The 21449-nt window shown below is 39.8% G+C and overlaps 1 protein-coding gene and 1 long non-coding RNA gene across 2 annotated transcripts in view; one reads left to right on the forward strand and one right to left on the reverse strand.

Moving 5' to 3' along the window:
• The window catches only part of LOC148108768 (uncharacterized), a 7300-nt gene extending 5590 nt beyond the window's left edge, over positions 1-1710 (reverse strand). The window contains exons 1-2 of the long non-coding RNA XR_015726946.1: positions 1520-1710; positions 503-543 (exon numbers count right to left, since the gene is read on the reverse strand). This is a non-coding gene — a long non-coding RNA (uncharacterized LOC148108768). The remainder of the gene's footprint in view (positions 1-502; positions 544-1519) is intronic.
• A 26-nt stretch (positions 1711-1736) lies between these two features.
• Positions 1737-21449, forward strand: part of ANKRD42 (ankyrin repeat domain 42) — a 78755-nt gene continuing 59042 nt past the window's right edge. The window contains exons 1-6 of the mRNA XM_087868529.1: positions 1737-1742; positions 1774-2791; positions 6346-6509; positions 14048-14155; positions 16165-16284; positions 17807-17942. Of these exons, the coding sequence (XP_087724655.1) occupies positions 1737-1742; positions 1774-2791; positions 6346-6509; positions 14048-14155; positions 16165-16284; positions 17807-17942 (1552 nt within the window). The remainder of the gene's footprint in view (positions 1743-1773; positions 2792-6345; positions 6510-14047; positions 14156-16164; positions 16285-17806; positions 17943-21449) is intronic.

Here is a 21449-nt window from a genome sequence, read left to right on the forward strand (position 1 = left end):
AAACAGAAATAATAATACAGATTAAGTCTGAAACTATTTGCAAATCATTTAGCATAGAAACTGGCTCCTATTAATAACTCAATAGACATCTTGTATGACAAACACCTCAGTTGCCCCATTTCTAAAAATAAGGGGATTGGGATGACTAATCCCAAATTCCCTCCCAACTGTAAAACAGATGATTTTCATTCTATCAGTTCATCCACCAGACAACTGATCATCAAGCCACCTCCTAACCCACACCACAGCTACTAAGCCCTCCCCTTGAACTAAGTATTCCAAATGTCAGGAACACCAAGATGAATAATGATACAGTCCCTACCTTCCAGAAGTTCAGAGCCCTTGGGGAGTCGGGGTGAGGATCAGCTGTTAAATAGGTTATTTTTAATATAATGTGGTAAGTGGTCTGATAGAGGCTGTGGAAATTCAGAGACTTTGAGAAGTATGTCCAGCAAAATCAAAAATCTAGGTTGGACACCTAATTCAGGTACTTAATACTTACTAGCTGAATCTTCAATTAACTTTGGTGCTTTCTGTCTCTATCTGTAAAAAGGAAGAGTAATACTGTTCTAGTAGGTTATATTAAGGATTAAATAACAAAACTAGTATAAAGTACTTAGTACAGTGTCAGACTCCCATGAATTCAGCAAATGGCAATTATTAGAATTACCAATATTACAAGAGGCTATGGAAGTTAAAGAAAGTCAATTTACTGTACTTCAAGAAAGGTAAGATAGGGTCAGGGGAATTTCCCAAACTTGTTTAAGAACAAAACCTGTGGCAAAGAAAGTATGGGGGGGGAAGAAAAAAAGAAAAACCAAACCAGGGTGAAAGGGAATTAAGGTGGGTGATATACCCTTGGCGGGCAGAGAATTCTAATTTCTCTATTTTCTGCTGCTAGCAGTAAATTCCGCCCATGTATTTTCATTTTTCTTTTCTAAGCAGTCTCCACACCCAATGTGGGGCTGGAACTCACCACCCTGAGATCAAGAGTCAAATACTCTACCAAATGAGAGAGCCAGGTGTGCCCCTCCCCTATTTACAATAAAGAGTGAATGGAAGAATACACGTTAAGCAATAAGGTTGGAGAAAAAGATTTGGGCCAAACTGCTGAAAGTTAACATTTTACATGTAAAGGAACCTTGGAGTTGGGAGTCAGGAACCCTGAGGCAGTCTTTTGACCTGTGCTTATACTGGCTCCACAACTTACCTGTTCGTCCTTAGCGACTTACTGATACCTTGAATCGCCTCACCTACAAACCAGGGACAACACCTACCTTACAAAATTATTCTGAAAATTAAGTACCAAGCAATTACCCCAAAGCCTGGCACTAATAAGCATTCAATAATGAAATTGGCTGCAGCTGCTCACTTTTCCTCTGGGTCTTTCTCCATACCTATGAAATGCTAGGGTAAGAACATATTCCCTCCAATGTTCCAACAAGCACTGAAAAATAATACTAGGTTTGCCAAGGACGAAGAAAGGCCCCACCCGGCCCGCGCCACACAGGTCACCTACGCAAACTGCAGTTCTGGAACCTCCACCTGCGTCGCTGAGGCATGGAAAGCGCGATGGATGCTAGGCCATTAGAGAGACAGGGCCTAGATACGCTGGACGTAAGACCGTGCCGAATTTTACATACCGGTCCTTACCACCCTCTGATTTCTCTAGAGGCGAAGCCTTGAAAAAGGTGGAGAGGAGGCCGGAAGTGTCGCAAGGCCGTGAGGAAGTGGAAATGACCGCAGCACGCCGGAAGTTTACCCGTTTCCAAGACAACGCCTCCAGCGCCCCTCCAACCGGTGGCTGGAGTCGGGACGCTGGAAAGCAACTCGGAGGAGAGGGTACCAGCCTACGGCGGCCGCCGCCAGAGCGACTCGCGGGGAGTAGCAACCGAAGACGGCGGCCGCCTCGGTAGTCATCGCGTGTGGAGGATAAACGGCCGACATGGTCAACGCGGCGGCCAGTTAAGGGAAAGAGTTAGCGAAGACCAGGACTTCAGTCCCAGCGAAGACAGGGAAAGAATTCGTGAAGGCGGCGGTCACCTCTGTAGGGGCTCTACAAGAAGACTAAGTGAAGACATCGGTTTCTCCCGCAGTGACTCGAGAAGAGTCAATGAAGACCTGGGCAGTGTCTCTCGGGAGAGAGTTACGGGAGATGGTGGCCGCCGTCACAGCAGGTCCTGGGAGAGAGTAAGAGGAGACCAAGGCTTCAGCAGCAGCGACGTGAATTTAAGTGAAGTCGGGAGCCACCAAACTAGTGACTGTGAGGGACTGGTCAGAGAAGACCGCGGCCTCTGCTTCAGTGATTCTTGGGAGGGTGTCAGAGAAGTCCCGGGCCCCCAACCCAGCGACTCCGGGGAGAGAGGCAGTGACTACTGCAGACGCCGCCTCAGTGGCTCTTGGGAGGAAGCGAGTGTCGATGGCGGCCACAGCCTCAGTAATTCCTGGGAGGGAGTAAGTGAAGACCGCGGCTACGAGGCCAGCGACTCCTCCGGGGTGAGCGTCAGCGTAGACGCCAGCCGCTGCCTCCGTGGCTTCTGGGAGAGAGAAAGCGTAGACCAGGGTTTCCGCTGCGGGAGCTCCTGGGAGAAAACCAGGGAGGACCAGGTCCCCGGTCTCAGCGACGACGAAGAAGGCAGCCGCTGCAGTGGCTCGTGGGTGACAGCAAGTGAAGATCGCCGCAGCAGCGGGGGCCTGGACTCGAGTCCTCCCCAGAGTCCGAGGGATCGCACCATGCCAGGGGTGTCCGATTCAGGCCTCTCCACCTCCTCGAGGGAGACTGCAACCCCGTGTGAGTCAGACTACTTCGCTTGCCCTTGTCTCTGCCACTCTGCTTTTCTCACTTCACCCACATCAGCGTTGGCCCTTTCTGGCAGTTTCCTTTCTCAGCGGCGACTCCTAATTTCCCTTAGTTGATCTATTTTAAGTGGGTCCCAAAGTTCACTTGTTTCCCGTCCTCCTTCACTTCAGCTTTCCTCTCTTTCTTTCCACCTGCACTATTCCTGAGACTTCTTGCCCAGATTGGCGTAAACGCTAGTTAAATGTTACGGACCCTTGGCTTATCTGCCACATTTTGACCCTGTAGAGATGACTTTAGACTTACCTGGTTTTCTTCCTTACGGTGTGTTGCCTCTCCCTTTCCCTTAGATGACTTTTCTTCCATCCTCCCCTTAAATGCTGTTTTTCCCCCTTGGATAATGCCATCACTGATGCTTTTTTTCTGGTCATGTACTAGGACTTAAACCCTAGTGAAATCTACATTACTCAATCATCCAGTAAATATTTATTGAGTGCCTACTATTTGTTCTATCTTAAGGTTAAATCACTAAAGAAGACAGGCACATTCCTTACCTTCTAGGAAGAAAGATAAATACTAAGCAAATAACCAGTGTGATGAATATTATAAAGAGTAAAGGGAGTAGAGGGCCATTGGCTTCAGTATGGGGTGAGGATGGGTATCAGAAAAAACTAATACTGAGAGACACCTAACACTGAGATCTGCTGCAGACTCATATATACAGCTCCCTTCTGGAACTCTTCCTTTGGCACCTCAAGATCAACATGTGCAAAATAGGATTTTGAATCCATATGTCCTCTCTGTCCTTTGGTGTCTGCTATCTTAATGGAACCACACCACTCAGGTAACTAAGCCAGACACCTTGAGGTCATCCCATTTCTCCTTCCTTATTTCACCCACTGTGTGCATCCAAGTTCAATTCATCCTATTTCCATGTTTGTTGAATCTGTCTCCTTTTCTGTTCCTACTGCCACTCTTTTAGTTGAGGGTTTCAACCTCTACTGTAGCTTTTTTCTAACATGGCCTTCCTGAGTCTCTAGTCTTGCCTTTTTGCTCCCCTTCAGCAATAGGATGGGGTTTTTTTGTGTGTGTGTCTGTGGTTTCTTGACCACATCCTACTGTTCATGCTGTCTAGGATGCCTTTCCCTGACCCCATTTTACCTGGTAAACTCCTGCTAATCCTTGAAGATTCACTTTGGATCTTAACTTCCCCAGAAATCCTTTCTGTTCCCCTTTCTTCCTGCACTGACTGCGTTAGACATCTTCTGTGCTTCCGTAAGTTTTTATGAATATTTATCATTGCTCCTACCATATTATTTTATGATTTGTGTTTGTATCTTTCTGTGAGTTCTTTGAGGATAGAGACCACGTTGTCTTCATCTTTTTATCTTTATGGTAGACACCAAATTAATGTTGGGTGGATGGATGGGTGAATGAATGAATGAATTGGGATGGGATGGGATGGGGTGGGGAAAAAAGGCTGTAAAATTAGATGGAGCCAAATTATGGGATTGCATATATTGTCATTCTGAGAGTTTGTACTTTGTTCTCTAGACCAGCATTGGATAATCAGAAGCAGTTAGTGGAGTAGAGGCATGAAGTGATCAGGATAGTATCTCCGTATAAAATGGATTAGAGTGAGTAGAACATCATTTGTAGATCTTGTAGTAATAGTTTAAAGGAGAAGAATGAAGGTCTGACCTAAGGGATTAACATCATTAAACATTAAGTGGCTTGGTTATTTTTGGTCCCTTCCTTGCACCCTTCCCTGTATGTGTATATCTTAATTGTTCTTCAAGGTCTTGCTATAATGTTTACTCCTCCAAAGTCTTAATTTTACCTGTACTTTCTTAGGACATTACTGTCAGTTTTTTTTTTATTTTACTGAATGTATCCAAATAGATTTTAAAGTGTTGGTGGAAAGAAAATGTATTAAATCCATGTCCATTTTCCATCATATTGAAGCGTGAGAGCTAGGTTCTTGTCTCATGGAGTCCAAGAATGAATCTTGTGGACAAAGGAGAGTGAGCAAAGTGGTAGAGTTTTGTTAAGCAAGGATACAGAAAAAGCTCTCAGGAGTGAGAGAGTTGCCACCGAGGGTTTTTAGTGGCGTTTATTGAGAACTGACCGGGAAACTTGTGGCCTTGAGATTTTTGTGCTATCTTGGTTTGAGCAAGGACTATTGATAACACCCTTAATGACTTAATTTTTTGAGGTTTGGTCATTTTCTATGATACGTTGTAGCTGCCAAAGAAAAATACTCCCGAGCATCCGAGGCCAGGTGGTCTGTTTCCTTATATCCTGTTCACTCTGTCTTAGTGCTTCTACCTGCCAGGAATAGTCTCAGAGCCTAGCCAGGGGCTCCCAGTCTTTCCCTGCCTATACCTTAACCTTTTCCTTATTCAATATTATACTGCCTGGCATGTGGTAGATGCTCAGAAAGGATTTTTGAGTAAAACATGCAGCATTTTGTTAAGGGATGGTGTAGGATATGATTCCAGCCCTCAAGAAATTAACGTTTGAGTTGTGGAGAAAGGACATACACATAGATAAATAGTAGTATAGATTGCATAGATTATCTACCAGAAATGTTGGTGAGTTCTTTTGAAAACAATTTGAGGTCGGGAATCGTGCCTTTTTGTTTAGGAAATGCTTTGATTAAACTCTCTACTTCTTTCTCCTGCAGGAACTGTTTGTTCATGCTTAGATACCTTTGTTGCTTCTGGCTTAAGGTACACATTAAAATATTTCACAGTCACAATGTAGTTTTGATGTTTGGAACATTAAATTATAAAATATAAGACCACTGGAGTGTATGAAGTAAACATTGTGACCTGCCATTCCTTTCTTAGTGTAGTACATATGAGAAGGATAAGAAAAATAGATTGATAGAATATATCAGCCTATGTGAGGTAAGACTCTGGTAAAATCACTGGAGAGTAGGCTTCTGTTATGGAGAATGCACTGGGTGTATTTCAGAATGGTTACTTTCCCCCTTTCCCTGCCAAAGACATGAAGTGATTCTTCTTGACTTTTCACAGTGATAACTTGATGGGATTTACCTGGGGTGGTGGTGGTGGTGGTAAAATCTATGAAAATGTGGCCCCAAAGAGTTTCTCACTTGTAGGAATACTCACCCAGCCTCTAGCAGTTTGTTAAAATTACCATTTCAGTGCTTCGAAGTTTATGGCTCCAGTGGCTTTTGCTCCAGGTAAGCTGAATTTGTTTGTGTTTCTCTGTATTTGTGTGTCTCTCCAGACTCAGGGAGGCAACTGGCCCTGAGACCTCGGTTCTCTGATGAGTCCAAGAAAAGTTGTTGATTTTCCATCTATTCAGCTTTTCCTCTACCTATGGGAGTGATAACTTCTGTGCTCTTAACGTGTTCGAGCTGAAATGGAAGTCTGATTGAGATGTTAATCACAAACATCTTCGTAATAAATTGTTTGGAAAGCCAATGTGATTTTGTGCTTTCTGTTGAATCATTGCTTTGTCTTTTTTTTTTTTTTTTAAGTTTTGTAATATATGTTAAGCAATTTGACTTTCAATAGGTGCCCGGAAGAAGGTGCATTTTGGTAACATACATGACGCAGTACGGGCTGGAGATGTAAAGCAGCTTTCAGATATAATAGAACGAGGAGCCAGCATTAATGAAGTTGACATTCTCCATAAGTTTACCCCTTTACATTGGGCAGCACATTCTGGAAGTTTGGAGGTAAGAAGCTGTATAAATTATTAAAGTGATGTAAGTTTACAGCTGTGAGCAGTTTTGAAAATTTAGCAGATAGGACTGAGACTTTATGCTAAGCACTGGAAATATTATTCTTTTTCATTTCATTGTAATAGTTGTTCTGGTTACTGTGCCTTTATAACAAATTATCCCAAAAGGAAGTGGCATAATATGACCATTTGTGCTCAGAAGTAAATTAGGAATTTGGATCTCAGGGACAGCGTGTCCCTGTTTCATGATGTGTGGGGCTTCAGCTAGAAGATTTAAATGCTGGGTCTGGAGTCTTTGGAAGGCTCGTTCATGCAGATGTCTGGTGAAAGATGCTGGCTATACATTGGGCACCTTAATTCCTCTCAATGTGGGCTTTTATGTGCGGTCTCTCCACCTGGGCTGGTTTGTGATTCCTCACAATGTGTGGCTGCATTCCAAAGGCAAGCATGGAGGGGAACTTATAGAGGGTAACATATGAATATCTAGTTCTGTCAATCCTAACATTTTTCCTATAGTTATTTTAGATTTTTAGAAAAGAAATGGAATATTATAGTTGTATTTGAAGTCCCTTAGCACCCTTTTCAGGTGCCATTCCTTTCCTTCCAACTCCAGAGATAAAACTATTACCCTGAATATGGTGTTTAATATTCCCATCTATATTTTATGTTGTTATTACATATGATTATATGATTGTTTTTAATGACATTTTATATAGATGACATCATACTATGTGTATCATCTTGTAGCTTTTTGTCTTCAACAATGTATTTTTGAGTCTTAACTATGTGGTTACATTTATGTACTCCATTTCGTTCAGACATGTTATAATAATGTGTTTTTAGACTAATATCAGAATTTATCTTCTGATGAATAGATTGATGGCTATTTAGTTGGCTTCAATTTTTAGCTAGTACAGGCAGTGCTTAGTGAATATTTTTATGCAAAACTTATTCTTGGGTTGTGTGCAAAGCCACCTGGACTTTTTCTTCATGATTCGAGATTGTGTGTAGCTTATTTTCCTGACTACATTTCTTTTTTTTTTTTTTTTTAGATTTTTATTTATTTATTCGACAGAGATAGAGACAGCCAGCGAGAGAGGGAACACAAGCAGGGGGAGTGGGGGGGGGAAGAAGCAGACTCATAGCAGAGGAGCCTGATGTTGGGCTCGATCCCATAACACCGGGATCATGCCCTGAGCCGGAGGCAGACGCGTGACTACATTTCTTCAGCCTGTGGGCTGCAGTGGGTCTGTTAACTACAAAGTTTCTTGTTGCCCCTGCCACAGAGACTGCTTTCTATGAATATGGTCTCTCTGTGTGATTTCTTGTTTCTTTGGACTTCTCTGCTTCTTGGAACCAAATGGGGTCCAGAGAATTATATTAAATAGCTTGAACTTTATCCTATAAGGGATAGAGTCACAACAAGGACTTAAGAAAGGTTTCAAGTAACATCAGATATTAGTTTGAGAGCAGTAACTTTATACTGATAACTTTAGTTTGTGTGCCTGCCTTGAACTGTTGTAAACAAGGATTTTTGCTTTGGCCTTTTAGTGGCTTCCTTTCACCTATGAGAAATGTGTCTTGACGGTTCTTTCCGAGTTTATAACCCTGGGTGGGTATGTTTTCTGTTTCCTTCCGCATCCCTTTTGGATCTACACTTTGGCAGCTTTCCCATCTGTTCTGTGGCTTCAGATGTCTCCTAGTTTCATCAAAGATGGGGTTTTCTTCCTGCTTATCTTGCTTTTTTTTTTATGATTTTGAAGAGAGGAGGAAGTAGTGATCTTATTCTGCCATATTCAAATAGGATGGAGTTCCTCTCTCTTTCCTGGTATCCTTTCAGCCGTTCTGATTACTCTCAGTTGTCTTTGGTTAACATCCTCTGCCTGCTCTAAAAAATAGGTATTTTTTATTCTTCTGCTAATGACCTTTCTCTCCTACTTCATATCCTCTGTCTAGGTAGTCTTTTAGAGTTCCTTGGCTTTATCACTACTACATAATAATTCATCGATTTGCTTTCTCTCCTGAACTCCAGCTTATGTATCAGGTGCTTGATCAACAGCTTAGGCACATCTGGTAGGATCTCAAATTGGTCTAAAACTAAACCAGTATTCTTTTCCCTCCCTTTCTTAGTTTTCCAGCTAATGACTTTGCATCATTATTGCATTGTCTCCATTTTTTCCGGAAGCAAAACACATATCAACATTTGTCTGAAGGTGCACTTCATAATGCACATTGATACAGTGAAAACTGATTACTAGATCCTTGATTTTGTTCCACCTTTGTCTCCTGAGTTTGTCCTCTCCATCCTCCTAGCCACTGCGTTAGATGTAATTAATTTTCTTTTCTGTCTCATCTACCTTTAGTTCATAGTCAGTGTAAAGTTATCCCTCTAAAACTAATATCTGATGTTACTTGAAACCTTTCTTAAGTCCATGTAGTGACTCTATCCCCTGTAAGTTACAATAAAGTGTAAGATATTTACTAGAAGGGACTTCTCTCTCCAACCTCATCTCCCATCATACTTGTTTTACTCTGTAGTACTGGTGACACTAGGCTGCTGTTTCATGTTACCATAGACTTTACTCATGCCGTTTTATCTGCTTGGTCTCATCTCTTCCTACTGGTTGAAAACCAGGCCAGGCAGCACCCACTTGGCAAAGCCTTCTGTGTTTCCCCCCTTAACATCCCCCAATAAGCTACCTAGGAGCTACCCCTAAATCTTACACATATTTTTAAAATTGTTTGTATATATCACATTGAATTTATCACTTTGAACCTCTTAGATTTTGAGCTCTTTGAAGGTACCATTTGGGTTTTATTCCTCTTTTGTCCTAGCATCTGGCATAATGTCTGACATATTGGATTCTAAGTAAATGTTTGCTGTATTGCTGAATTTATTGAATTAAATTTATATTTTAAGTGACTAGAACAGTGTATAACAGATATTCCAGAAATGGTTGTTGAATTTTGACAAAAATAAATCTAAACCAAAAGGTTTTGGTGCCTTTCTACCTTCCCACTTAAAGATCATCTCCTAATTCTCTACTTGAGTACTACATTCATGCTTTTACATTTTGTTATCCTTTCTGAAATATCTTAAGACTGTGGTACTTATGTTGGTAATATGAAATAGTCACTAAATAAACAAGTGGTAAAAACTGCTTTATTAGGCTTCAGTTTTTTTCCTTCTGTCAGATGAAATCAGTTCTTGAGCCCCCATGGTAAACTTTACTTCAGATATATTTTTCACTGCCAGAATTTCTTTTCCTTCTTTTTTTCTTAAATAATTGTCTCTTTGTGTATATATTTTTTTCATTTTCTCCAGTTGTATTACATCTTTCAGATTTTGAAGTTAAATTGGAAATTCAATAGTATTTCATATATGTGGATAGGAATCAATATTTGTATATTTATTCATGGACACAAAATGATTAAAATTATTCAAAATTAAAATGCATATAAATATACTATAAACTATATTCTCAAAACACAGATATTTATAGTTTTATTTAAATTTCATATAACTCATTTTTATCCACAGCTTTGAAATTGAATTGTTTCCCAAACATCATGAATTAGACAAAACTTTAATTCAATTAACACATTTTTATGAGTGTGTATATGTATAAAAAATTGTTTTTAAAGATTTAATTTATTTATTTGACAGAGAGAGAGAGAGGGAGTACAAGCAGGGAGAGCAGCAGAGGGAGTGGGAGACATAGGCTCTCCACTGAGCAAGGAGCCCCATGTGGGACTTGATCCCAGGACCCTGGGATTATGACCTGAGCTGAAGGCAGACCCTTAAGTGACTGAGCCATCCAGGCATCCCCATATATTAATTTTTATTGAGGATTTTGTTCTTATTTTTTAAAAAAGATTTTATTTATTTGAGAGACAGCGAGCATGTGCACAGAAGCAGGGAGAGAGGCAGAAGAAGGGGGAGAAGCAGACTCCCCAATGAGCAGGGAACCCGATATTGGGCTTGATCCCAGGACCCTGAGATCATGACCTGGGCCGAAGGCAGATGCTTAACTGACTGAGCTGCCCAGGCACCTCTGAAGATTTTATTTTATTTTTTAAAGTAATTTCTACACCCAACATTGGGTTTGAACTCACAACCCTGAGTCACATGCTCCACTGACAGAGCCAGCTAGGCGCCCATGTATATATTTTTTAAAAGTGTACTCTTTAATCCCCATCACCTATTTCAGTCACTCCCCACCCACCTCTTCTCTGATAACCATCAGTTTGTTCTCTATAGTTAAGAGTCTGTTTCTTGGTTTGTCTTTTTTTTTTCCTTTGCTCATTTGTTTTGTTTCTTAAATTCCACATGTAAGGGAGATCATATGGTATTTATCTTTCTCTGACTTACTTCTCTTTGTGTTTTCTATTTGATGAGTCATTGTCATCATACTTTCCTTTAATTCTTTAAATTCTTTTAAAAACAACACACTCTTAGGTCAGTGATTCATCAGAGGTTGTGTTTAAATACCTTGAACCAATAAGGATTCCATCTTTTGCTGAGTCTGTGTGTGCAGTTTGGGGAATATTTTCCAAATCCAAGAAGTTTACAAGTCAACTTGACTTTCCTTTTTTTTCCCAAATGTGTTTGCAAGGCCTTATGTTTAGCCAGGGGTGTCTAGCCAACTTGGACCCTCTTCAATCTTTTCTGAATATAAGCAGCTTTGTACATGTACATGGCCTTATAGATTATAAGAGATAAATGGAATCTTAGCAATACCCACTTGCTGTCTCATTTCTTGGATTTTTCCATTAATTTTCTGGGTGGTCTTTAGTTTTGTTGTTTGCCTTCACCAGGATTGTGACTTCAGGTGAGCTCTGATGTTGGCTTTCCCAGGTTTTTGGCCCCTGAGGTTGGAATTGTTTTTGACTTTGTGCCTGGGCATGGAAATTTCATTCCTTCCAGCAGGGCAGTGGAGCTGTCCAGCTGGGCAGAATCTGCACCATGTAGCTCAGGATGGGGATAGTTATAGTCTCAGGCTTTTTGCTGCAGACTCCACCTGCTGTTACTGAGATTCAGAACTTTTTCTTGAGTTAAGGCTTCTTATTTTGTTATGTGCCTCTGACAAATTCCCAGAGTCTTTACATGGTTGTTTTTGCAACTTTGTCTAGTTTTTTTTTTTTTTTTAGATTTTATTTATTTATTTGAGAGAGAGCACATGCACACGAGTGGGAGGGGGCAGAGGGAGAGGGACAAGCAGAATCCCTACTGAAGGTGGAGCCTGACATGGGGCTCTATCCTAGGACCCTGAGTTCATGCATGACCTGAGCTGAAGTCAGATGCTTAACTGACTGAGCCACTGAGGTGCCCCCACTTTGTCTAGTTTTGTCACTGCTTCTTGGGGAGGATTTGCCAAGCTCCTCACTTAGCCATTTCTGAAGTCTTACTGATTGACCAGTTGATTTTTTTAAAGATTTTATTTATTTATTTGACAGAGAGACAGCCAGTGAGAGGGAGAACACAAGCAGGGGGAGTGAGAGAGGAAGAAGTAGGCTCTCAGAGGATGAGACTGACATGGGGCTCGATCCCAGAACGCTGGGATCACGCCCTGAGCCAAAGGCAGATGCTTAACGACTGAGCCACCCAGGTGCCCCTGACCAGTTGATTTTTTAAAAAGATTTTATTTACTTATTTGAGAGAGCACAAGTCAGGGGCTGCAGAGGGAAAGAGAGAAACAGACTCTCCACTGAGCAGGGATCCTGGCGTGGGGCTTGATCCCAGGACCCCGAGATCATGACCTGAGCTGAAGGCAGATGCTTAACCGACTGAGCCACCCAGGTGCCCCCTATCAGTTGACTTTTGACAAAGATGCAAATGAAATCCAATGGAGGGGTGCTTGGGTGGCTCAGGTGGTTGAGTGTCTGCCTTTGGCTCAGGTTGTGATCTCCAGGTTGTGGGATTGAGCGCCATGTGAGGCTCCCAGATCAGTGGGAAGTCTACTTCTCCCTCTCCCTCTGCCTCCCTGCTTGTGCTCTGTCTCTCTCTCTCTCAAATGAATGGATAAAACCTTAAAAAAAAAAAAAGCCAGTGGAGAACAGATAGTGTTTTCATTAAATGATACTGGCATAATGGAACAGTTGTATGTGAGAAAATGATATATCTGGCACCTTATGTAAAAATGTACTCAAAACAGATCATAAACAAATGTAACACTTAACCTTCTAAAACTTCTAGAAGAAAACATAAGAGAAAAATCTTTGCAAATCATATCTCTAAGAACTTGTAGCCAGAACATATGAAACTCTGATAGTTCCATAGTAAGAAAACAAAAAACCCAATTAAAAAATGGGCAAATGACTTTGACACTTCAAGAGGACATGTGGATGGCGATTGAACACATGAAAAGATGTCCAATATCATTAGCCATTAAGGAAATGCATATTAAAAACACAGATGCCAATACACACCTATTAGAATGGCAAAACAAAACCAAAAAATGATACTACCAATATTGGCAAGAATATGGAGCAACTGCAACTCTTACACATTGCTAGTGGAGATGTAAAATGGTACAGCCACTTTGGAAAAACAGTATGGCTGTTTCTTACAAAGTTGAACATGTACTTACCTATCTTCCAGTAATCCTACTTACATATTTACCCAGGAGAAATAGAAAACTTGTTACATGAATGTTTATTTTCCTGTAACTGAACAGTGTTAGCATGTAGTAGTCTCTCCATAAATATTTGTTGATAAATGGGTGACTTAGTGTGATTAGTATGGATGTTGAGCTTTTATTTAATCTTTGTATTTTATTTGCCATTTATCTCTGTGACAGGCCCAATGATACCTAAATGTTAAGCCTTTCAACAAATGATATGGGTATGACTGATGTGACAGTATATCCCAGTGATACAACAAATTCTTTGAAAAAGAAACTTCTTGAAGATAGCATCTCCAAACTTGAACATATAAAGATAGTAACACCATCTGTGGCACAGACCTCTAGTACTGTATTGAGATTTACATTAATTAAAAAAGATATTAAATGAAGATGCATTTGACTCTCCCCCCATTTTTTATAAGCCACTTTTTTTCTTTTTTAAAGAGTATCATCAGAATAACAGTGTTTGCTCCAATACAGAAGCATCTGGGCCCATTTAAAGATCTGTGGCAGAGGTTGCAAACTGGCAGGCATTGAGTGAATTTGACTCACAGATGTGTTTTGTTTGGCTATTACAGTATGGGTGAAATATAAGATTTGGATCAGCAATTCACTTACAGTAACAACTGGCTGGGATTAAGTAGCATTTATTCCTTATGGACAAGGAATGCTATCTTCCTGAAATACTGTTTGCCACAGCTCCCACTGTTCCCTGTTGTTGACCCAATAATAAGGCCAAGTGGAGGTTACCATATCATTGTTCTTGTGCTTTTATTTTTCTTAAACTTAGCCCCCTCATTTACTTATGATGCTTCCCAGGCTGTGGTATTTCATGATGATAGACTAAATTTCAAAGATCTAAAGATGTTAAAAAAAAATCTGCCTTATGGTTGTTTTCTTAATTTAGTGTCTTCATTGGCTCCTCTGGCATGGAGCTGATATCACACAAGTAACCATGAGAGGTTGGACAGCAGCTCACATAGCTGCAATCAGAGGTCAGGATGCTTGTATGCAGGTAAGAATAACTTTGGTTACTTTTAAAAAGTCAATACGTTTAATAACTTTAGCATAGTTTTATATGCATACTAATATATACTCTTACACATACATATAACACACATATATACTTATGCATACATACACATGCATATGGACATTAACAGAGGAATGAAGTAATGAAAGCAGTATTTCAGGAAATTCTAACAAGATGTATCTGGGATTACCTAGGATGAGGAGATAGTTTGGAGGCAAGAAGACCGGTTAGAGACTTTTGGTGTCATCACTACCCACAGAGGGAGAAATCAGGTGGTGGCAGTGGGAAAGAAAGAAAACTATTGAAGACATCTTGCAAAGCAGGCGTTGACAGAGTAGAGTAAAAATTTTAAAGTTTTGAAGCAGAATGGCAGATACTGGTGACACCACGACAGGGAAATCTGAAAGGCAGGGGAGATGTGGGAGCAAAAATGTTGAATTCTATTTGGCACATGTTGTTTATGGGGCTTGTAGGTCATTTGGGTACAGAAGGTCCAGGCAGTTGAAAGGGGTGCTGGAGACAAAGATTTCAGGAGTAATAAAGTATAGAGAAGAGAATAGACTATTGAAGAGTGAATGTTGAGGAATGTTACTAGTAGTGATGGTAGGAAGCAGAGAAATGAGTAAATAATTCAGAGGAGGAAGTCAGAGATGGGAGAGCCAGGATGCATTGGGCGGTGCAAATGAGGGAAGAAGGATTAGGCCGAGTGTCAGAGTTACGGGATGAAACTAAGGAAATGCCATTGGACTTGAGAGCTCACTACAAGGTGAGATTCGCTGTATTTCCGTGCAGTGGTAAGGATGGCACCTTGTTTGCAGGCCAATTTGAAGTTGAGGCATTGAGGTAGTAATCTGAGAAGTAGGCAGTGAAAGAGAAAATAAAATAGTAACTTCAGGGGATATCAGGGTCAAATGAAGCTTTACTTGATGCTTTCCTTCCTCTATGCATTAGATCAAACCATTCCCATGGCTCTGATTGTCCTTGTCTTCCTCAAAGGGATCTTTTCATTCTCAGAGACTTTGTGGTACTTTTTTGGCACTATACTGTGTAGTTGTTGCTTATGAAGGACTGTTTTATATAATTGATTATCATTGTCTCTACATATATCCTAATTCCCTAAGTTGACATGTTTTCATATTCCTTGTAGTGATTTTTAAAATACAGTAAATACTCAATATGTGGTTTGTGATGATTATTGACTAGTTTGTTAATTATGGAGACTATTCTTAAAGCTTTTGATATGAATTATGACTGAGTTTTTTGTGAAGATACTTGTAAATATAGGCTGGTTAAAAAAGAAGGTCTGAGGGAGTAAAACTAAAAAATATTAACTAATAATTTGTGTTTTTTTTATTATGTTCAGTTAGCTACTGTGTAGTACATCATTAGTTTTTGACGTAGTGTTCAATGATTCAGTAGTTGCGTATGACACCCAGTGCTCATCACAACATGTGATTACTGGGTATATTATAGAGAGGGGTGTGCTGTGTATATGATATAAGCCTTATACAGAAACCAGGCCATTGTCGATTCAGATGGAATCTCCTCAGATGCAGTTAGAAATTGATTTGGAGCCAGAACTAGTGACTTTAATAATGAAATTCTCCTACAGTATATTCAAAACCCAGCTAATAGAAGATTCTGCTTTTGAAATAGTGACAGTTTACTTTTTTTATTAGCTTAACATTAAAGTATTTAACTTAGTGGTTATTAATCTCTGTTTCTGAAAAGCGTGCCTTATAAATTGTATGTACATGCTCAAATTAGAATGTGAAATCAGGTATTATAAATATCTCCTAGGCAAGGTTAAAAAGGATCTCAAGCATTTTCGTAGAATTAGCTAAGAATTTCTCATACTTTCTGTGGCACATGTATAAGAACTTATATAATAATGTAGCTCTAGATTGATAAATTGCTTGCCTATTATGCATCTGCATTTATGATTTAACATATATATTTATGTACACTCACTGTTATTTCTCGATTTTTAGGCTCTCATAATCAATGGGGCAAATCTGGCAGCTCAAGATGATCGTGGATGCACTCCTTTACATCTTGCTGCAACACATGGACATTCTTTCACTTTACAAATAATGCTCCGAAGTGGAGTGGTGAGAGATTCCTGTTAATATGTGAGAATGTGTAATCATATACAGGGAATAGCATTTGGTAGCCTAGTTCTCTCTTCCTGACTTTTTAAATCCCTTATATGACCTTGGGGGAACTAATTTGATCTCTTTCTTTAGCTTTTCCGTCTTTAAACATAGAAGCAATAATTTAAATAAAGCTTCAAAAAAACCCAGTTTAGCAGTAACAAGTATTTCAGAGGCTATGGGTTCTTCATGTCAGTTCAGAGTTTAACTGGGAAGATTCTGAAGCTTCCAAACACATTTCAACCAGTGATTGTAAATCTTTCAGAATTTCTATGCGTTTACCTATTTGTTTTGTAACTTATTTCATACACTAATTTAGAAAGTGATTTTTATCTCTGGAAATTTCTTTCTTTTTTTTTTTTGAAGATTTTATTTATTTATTTGAGAAAGAGAGAGAGTGAGTGCACATACGAGTAGGGGGTGCGGGGGGAGAGGGAGAAGCAGATTTCCTACTGAGCAGGGAGCCTGATGTGGGACTTGATTCCAGGACCCTGAGATCATGACCTGAGCCTAAGGCAGATGCTTAACTCTCTGAGCCACCTGGCTGCCCCTATCTCCAGAAATTTCATTCATTATGATACTTATTTTTAATATTATCCAGTGGTTGTAAAAAATAACTATAAGAAAAGAACTACCTATATTGAAGACATTATGATAAGAGTTGGTGTTTCTGTAGTTAGAGAAAAAGTGAAGGGCCTATTATGTATCTTTTTTTTTTATTAACTCTATGCTTTCAAGGATATGATTGGATCATTTGAATCCATCCCTTTCATTTTATTGGTCAGAAGCCTGTGACCAGTAATATGACTAGTTAAGTTCCCCTTTTTTTGAAGATTTTTTAATTTATTTTTAAAGATTTATTTATTTATTTTAGGGAGAGAGCACAAGTGGGAGGGGCAGAGGGACAGGGAATGGGAATCCCAAGCAGACTCTTTGCTGAACATGCCACCACATGTGGGGCTCGATCCCACAACAATGAGATCACGACCTGAGCTGAAACCAAGAGGCTGATGCTCAGTGGACTGTACCACCCAGGTGCCCCGTGATTTATTTATTTATTGGAGAGAGGGAGGGGTGGGGTATAGGGGAGAGAGAGAGAACCCCAAGCAGACTCTATGCTAAGTGTGGAGCCCACCTCGGCCAGATTGCACAACCTGAGACCACAATCTGAGCTGAAACCAAGAGTCAGGCACTCAACTGATGCGCCACCCAGGCACCCCTGGTTAAGTTACTTTTTAAAAAGAACATAACTTGATCTATAAAAATAGTTTTTAAAAAGGCCGTTGTATAAAATTTTATTAGTGCCTTATTAGCTCAAATGTTTAAATCAGTTGTAGTAGTAAATTTTTCTGTTATATTTGTTGTTTGCCTTACATTTTTGAGAAGAGCCTCCAATTTTCATTTGCAGAATTAAGCTGCTAGACTTACTGTTTCTCCTACAAATGGAAAGAAACTGAGTTCTTTTGAATGTTACCTTTAGGATCCCAGTGTGACTGATAAGAGAGAATGGAAGCCTGTGCACTATGCAGCTTTTCATGGGCGACTTGGCTGTTTGCAGCTTCTAGTTAAATGGGGTTGTGGAATAGAAGATGTGGACTACAACGGAAACCTTCCAGGTATTCACAAAAGCAAATGTTTTGGTTTTTTGTTAATGTAAACTTTTTTTTTATAATAATTTTTTATTATGTTATGTTAGTCACCATACAGTACATCCCTAGTTTTTGATGTGAAGTTCCATGATTCATTACTTGCGTATAACACCAAGTGCACCCTGCAACACATGCCTTCCTTACTACCCATCACCGGCCTATCCCAATCCCCCACCCGCCTCCTCTCTGAAGCCCCCAGTTTGCTTCCCAGAGTCCATAGTCTCTCATGGTTCATTCCCTCTTCTGTTTACCGTTAATGTAAACTTTTAAATGATTGATTGTGTTTAAGAAATTTAAATTGTCATCATTCTAACAGTCCTTCAGAAAACTAAAGTAGTAAATATGTTGACATGAACATTTTTTACTGTTAGACCTATGTTATGTACCTGTCATGTGATTAATTTTCTTTCTGGAGCCATATCAGCAAAAGAGAAATCGGCAAAATTCCCACCAGCTTTTCCTTCCTCTACTGTCTAGTGTAATTATTTTTTAACTTCATACAGCTCCACCTCCCAGACTGCTGTTTATAAAAAATAGTATAAACAGTGAACACTAGCGTATTTGAGTTAATTTGCTAACTGCAGTTGGCAGACCTACACTCTAAGCACCCTCTCTTCTTCAAGAGGTGCTGTAGAAATTCAGAGGAGGAATAGATCATAGTGAGAATGGAGTGAGGATTACTAAAAATGATACTGGAATTATGTCTTAAAAGAATCTTTTTTTTTCTTATAATAATATTTTTTATTATATTATGTTAGTCACCATACAGTACATCCCCAGTTTCCAATGTAAAGTTCGATGATTCATTAGTTGCGTATCACACCCAGTGCACCATGCAATACGTGCCCTCCTTACTACTCATCACCAGCCTATCCCATTCCCCCACCTCCCTCCCCTCTGTAGCCCTCAGTTTGTTTCTCAGAGTCCATAGTCTCTCATGCTTCATTCCCCCTTCTGACTACCCCCCCTTTCTTTATCCCTTTCTTTCCCTACTGATCTTCCTAGTTCTTATGTTCCATAGATGAGAGAAATCATATGATAGTTGTCTTTCTCTGCTTGACTTATTTCACTTAGCATTATTTCCTCCAGTGCCGTCCATGTTGCAGCAAATGTTGAGAAATCATTCTTTTTGATAGCTGAGTAATATTCCATTGTATATATGGACCACATCTTTTTTTTTTTTTAAAGATTTTATTTATTTATTTGACAGAGATAGAGACAGCCAATGAGAGAGGGAACACAAGCAGGAGGAGTGGGAGAGGAAGGAGCAGGCTCATAGCAGAGGAGCCTGATGTGGGGCTCGATCCCATAACGCCAGGATCACGCCCTGAGCCGAAGGCAGACGCTTAACCGCTGTGCCACTCAGGCGCCCCTGGACCACATCTTCTTAATCCAGTCATCTGTTGAAGGGCATCTCGGCTCCTTCCACAATTTAGCTGTTGTGGACAATGCTGCTATGAACATTGGGGTGCATATGGCCCTTCTCTTCACTACGTCTGTATCTTTGGGGTAAATACCCAGTAGTACAAAGGCTGGGTCATAGGGTAGCTCAATTTTTAACTTTTTAAGGGACCTCCACACTGTTTTCCAGAGTGGCTGTACCAACTTGCATTCCCGCCAACAATGTAGGAGGGATCCCCTTTCTCCACATCCTCTCCAACAATTGTTGTTTCTTGCCTTGTCAATTTTTGCCATTCTAACTGGCGTAAGGTGGTATCTTAGTGTGGTTTTGATATGAATTTCCCTGATGGCTAATGATTTTGAACATTTTTTCATGTGTCTGTTAGCCATTTGTATGTGATTTTGAACATTTTTTCATGTGTCTGCTAGCCTTTTCTATGTCTTCATTGGAAAAGTGTCTGTTCATATCTTCTGCCCATTTTATGATTTGCTTATTTGTTTCTCATGTATTGAGTTTGAGAAGTTCTTTGTAGATCTTGGATACCAGTCTTTTATGTGTAGTATCATTTGCAAATATATTCTCCCATTCCATGGGCTGCCTCTTGGTTTTTTTGACTGTTACCTTGGCTGTGCAGAAGCTTTTTATCTTGATGAAGTCCCACAAGTTCATTTTATCTTTTATTTCTCTTGCCTTTGGAGATGTGTCATGAAAAAGGTTGCTGTGGCCGATGTCGTAGAGGTTGCTGCCTATGCTCTCCTCTAGGATTTTGATGGATTCCTGTCTCACATCGAGGTCTTTCATCCATTTGGAGTTTATCTTTGTGTATGGTGTGAGAGAGTGGTCAAGTTTCATTCTTTTGCCTGAGCAATTCAGTAATGTGGCAGGATACAAAATCAATGCTCAGAAATCAGTTACATTTCTATACACGAACAATGAGACTGAAGAAAGAGAAATTAGGGAATCCATCCCATTTACAATAGCACCAAAAACCATACATTATCTTGGAATTAACTTAACCAGAGACATAAAGGATCTATATTCTAGAAACTACAAATCACTCTTGAAAGACATTGAAGAAGACACAAAAAGATGGAAAAATATTCCATGCTCATGGATCGTAAGAATTAACATAGTTAAAATGTCCATGCTACCCAGAGCAATCTTCACTTTCAATGCTATCCCGATCAAAATACCAATGACATTTTTCAAAGAACTGGAACAAACAGCCCTTAAATTTGTGTGGAACCAGAAAAGGCCCCGAATCGCCAAGGAATTGTTGGAAAGGAAAAACAAAGCTGGGGGCATCACAATGCCGGATTTAAAGCTGTACTGCAAAGCTGTGTCTTAAAAGGATCTTAAGTATCGAACAAAAGTCCAGACAGAATGATATGAACACGTTTCAAGATTACTTCAGCTATTTGGGTTTTTTAAAGTTCCATTCAAATTTTAGGATTATTCTAGTTTTATAAAAAATACTGTCGGTATTTTGACAGGGATTGCATTGAGTCTGGATTGCTTTGGGTAGTATGAACATTTTTTCAGTATTGATTTTTTCAGTACATGAGCCTGGTGTATTTTTCCATTTGTTTGTGTTATCTTCAGTTTCTTTCACTGTCATCTTATGGTTTTCAGAGTATAGATCTTTTACCTCCTTGGTTAAATTTATTCCTGGTATTTTGTTCTTTTTGGTGCAATTGTAGATGAAATTGTTTTCTTAATTTCTCTTTCTGCTGCTTCATTATTGGTGTATAGAAATCTAACTGATTGCTGTATATTAATTTTGTATCCTGCAACTTTACGAACTTCATTTATTACTTCTAATAGTTTTTTGGTGGAGTGTTTAGGGATTTTTATGTATAGTATCATGTCATCTGCAAATAGTGACAATTTTACTTCTTCCCTACTGATTTAGATGCCTTTTATTTTTCTGGACTAATTGCTGTGGCTAGGACTTCGAGTACTATGTTGAATTAAAGTGGTAAGAGTGGACATCTTTGTTTTGTTACTGATCTAGAGGAAAGGCTCTTAGTTTTTCAGCACTGAATATGATGTTGGCTGTGGGTCTGTCATAT

Source organism: Ursus americanus, chromosome 16 (assembly GCF_024610735.1).
Source record: "Ursus americanus isolate L20-20 chromosome 16, mUrsAme1.1.p, whole genome shotgun sequence".
NCBI classification, from domain to species: domain Eukaryota; kingdom Metazoa; phylum Chordata; class Mammalia; order Carnivora; family Ursidae; genus Ursus; species Ursus americanus.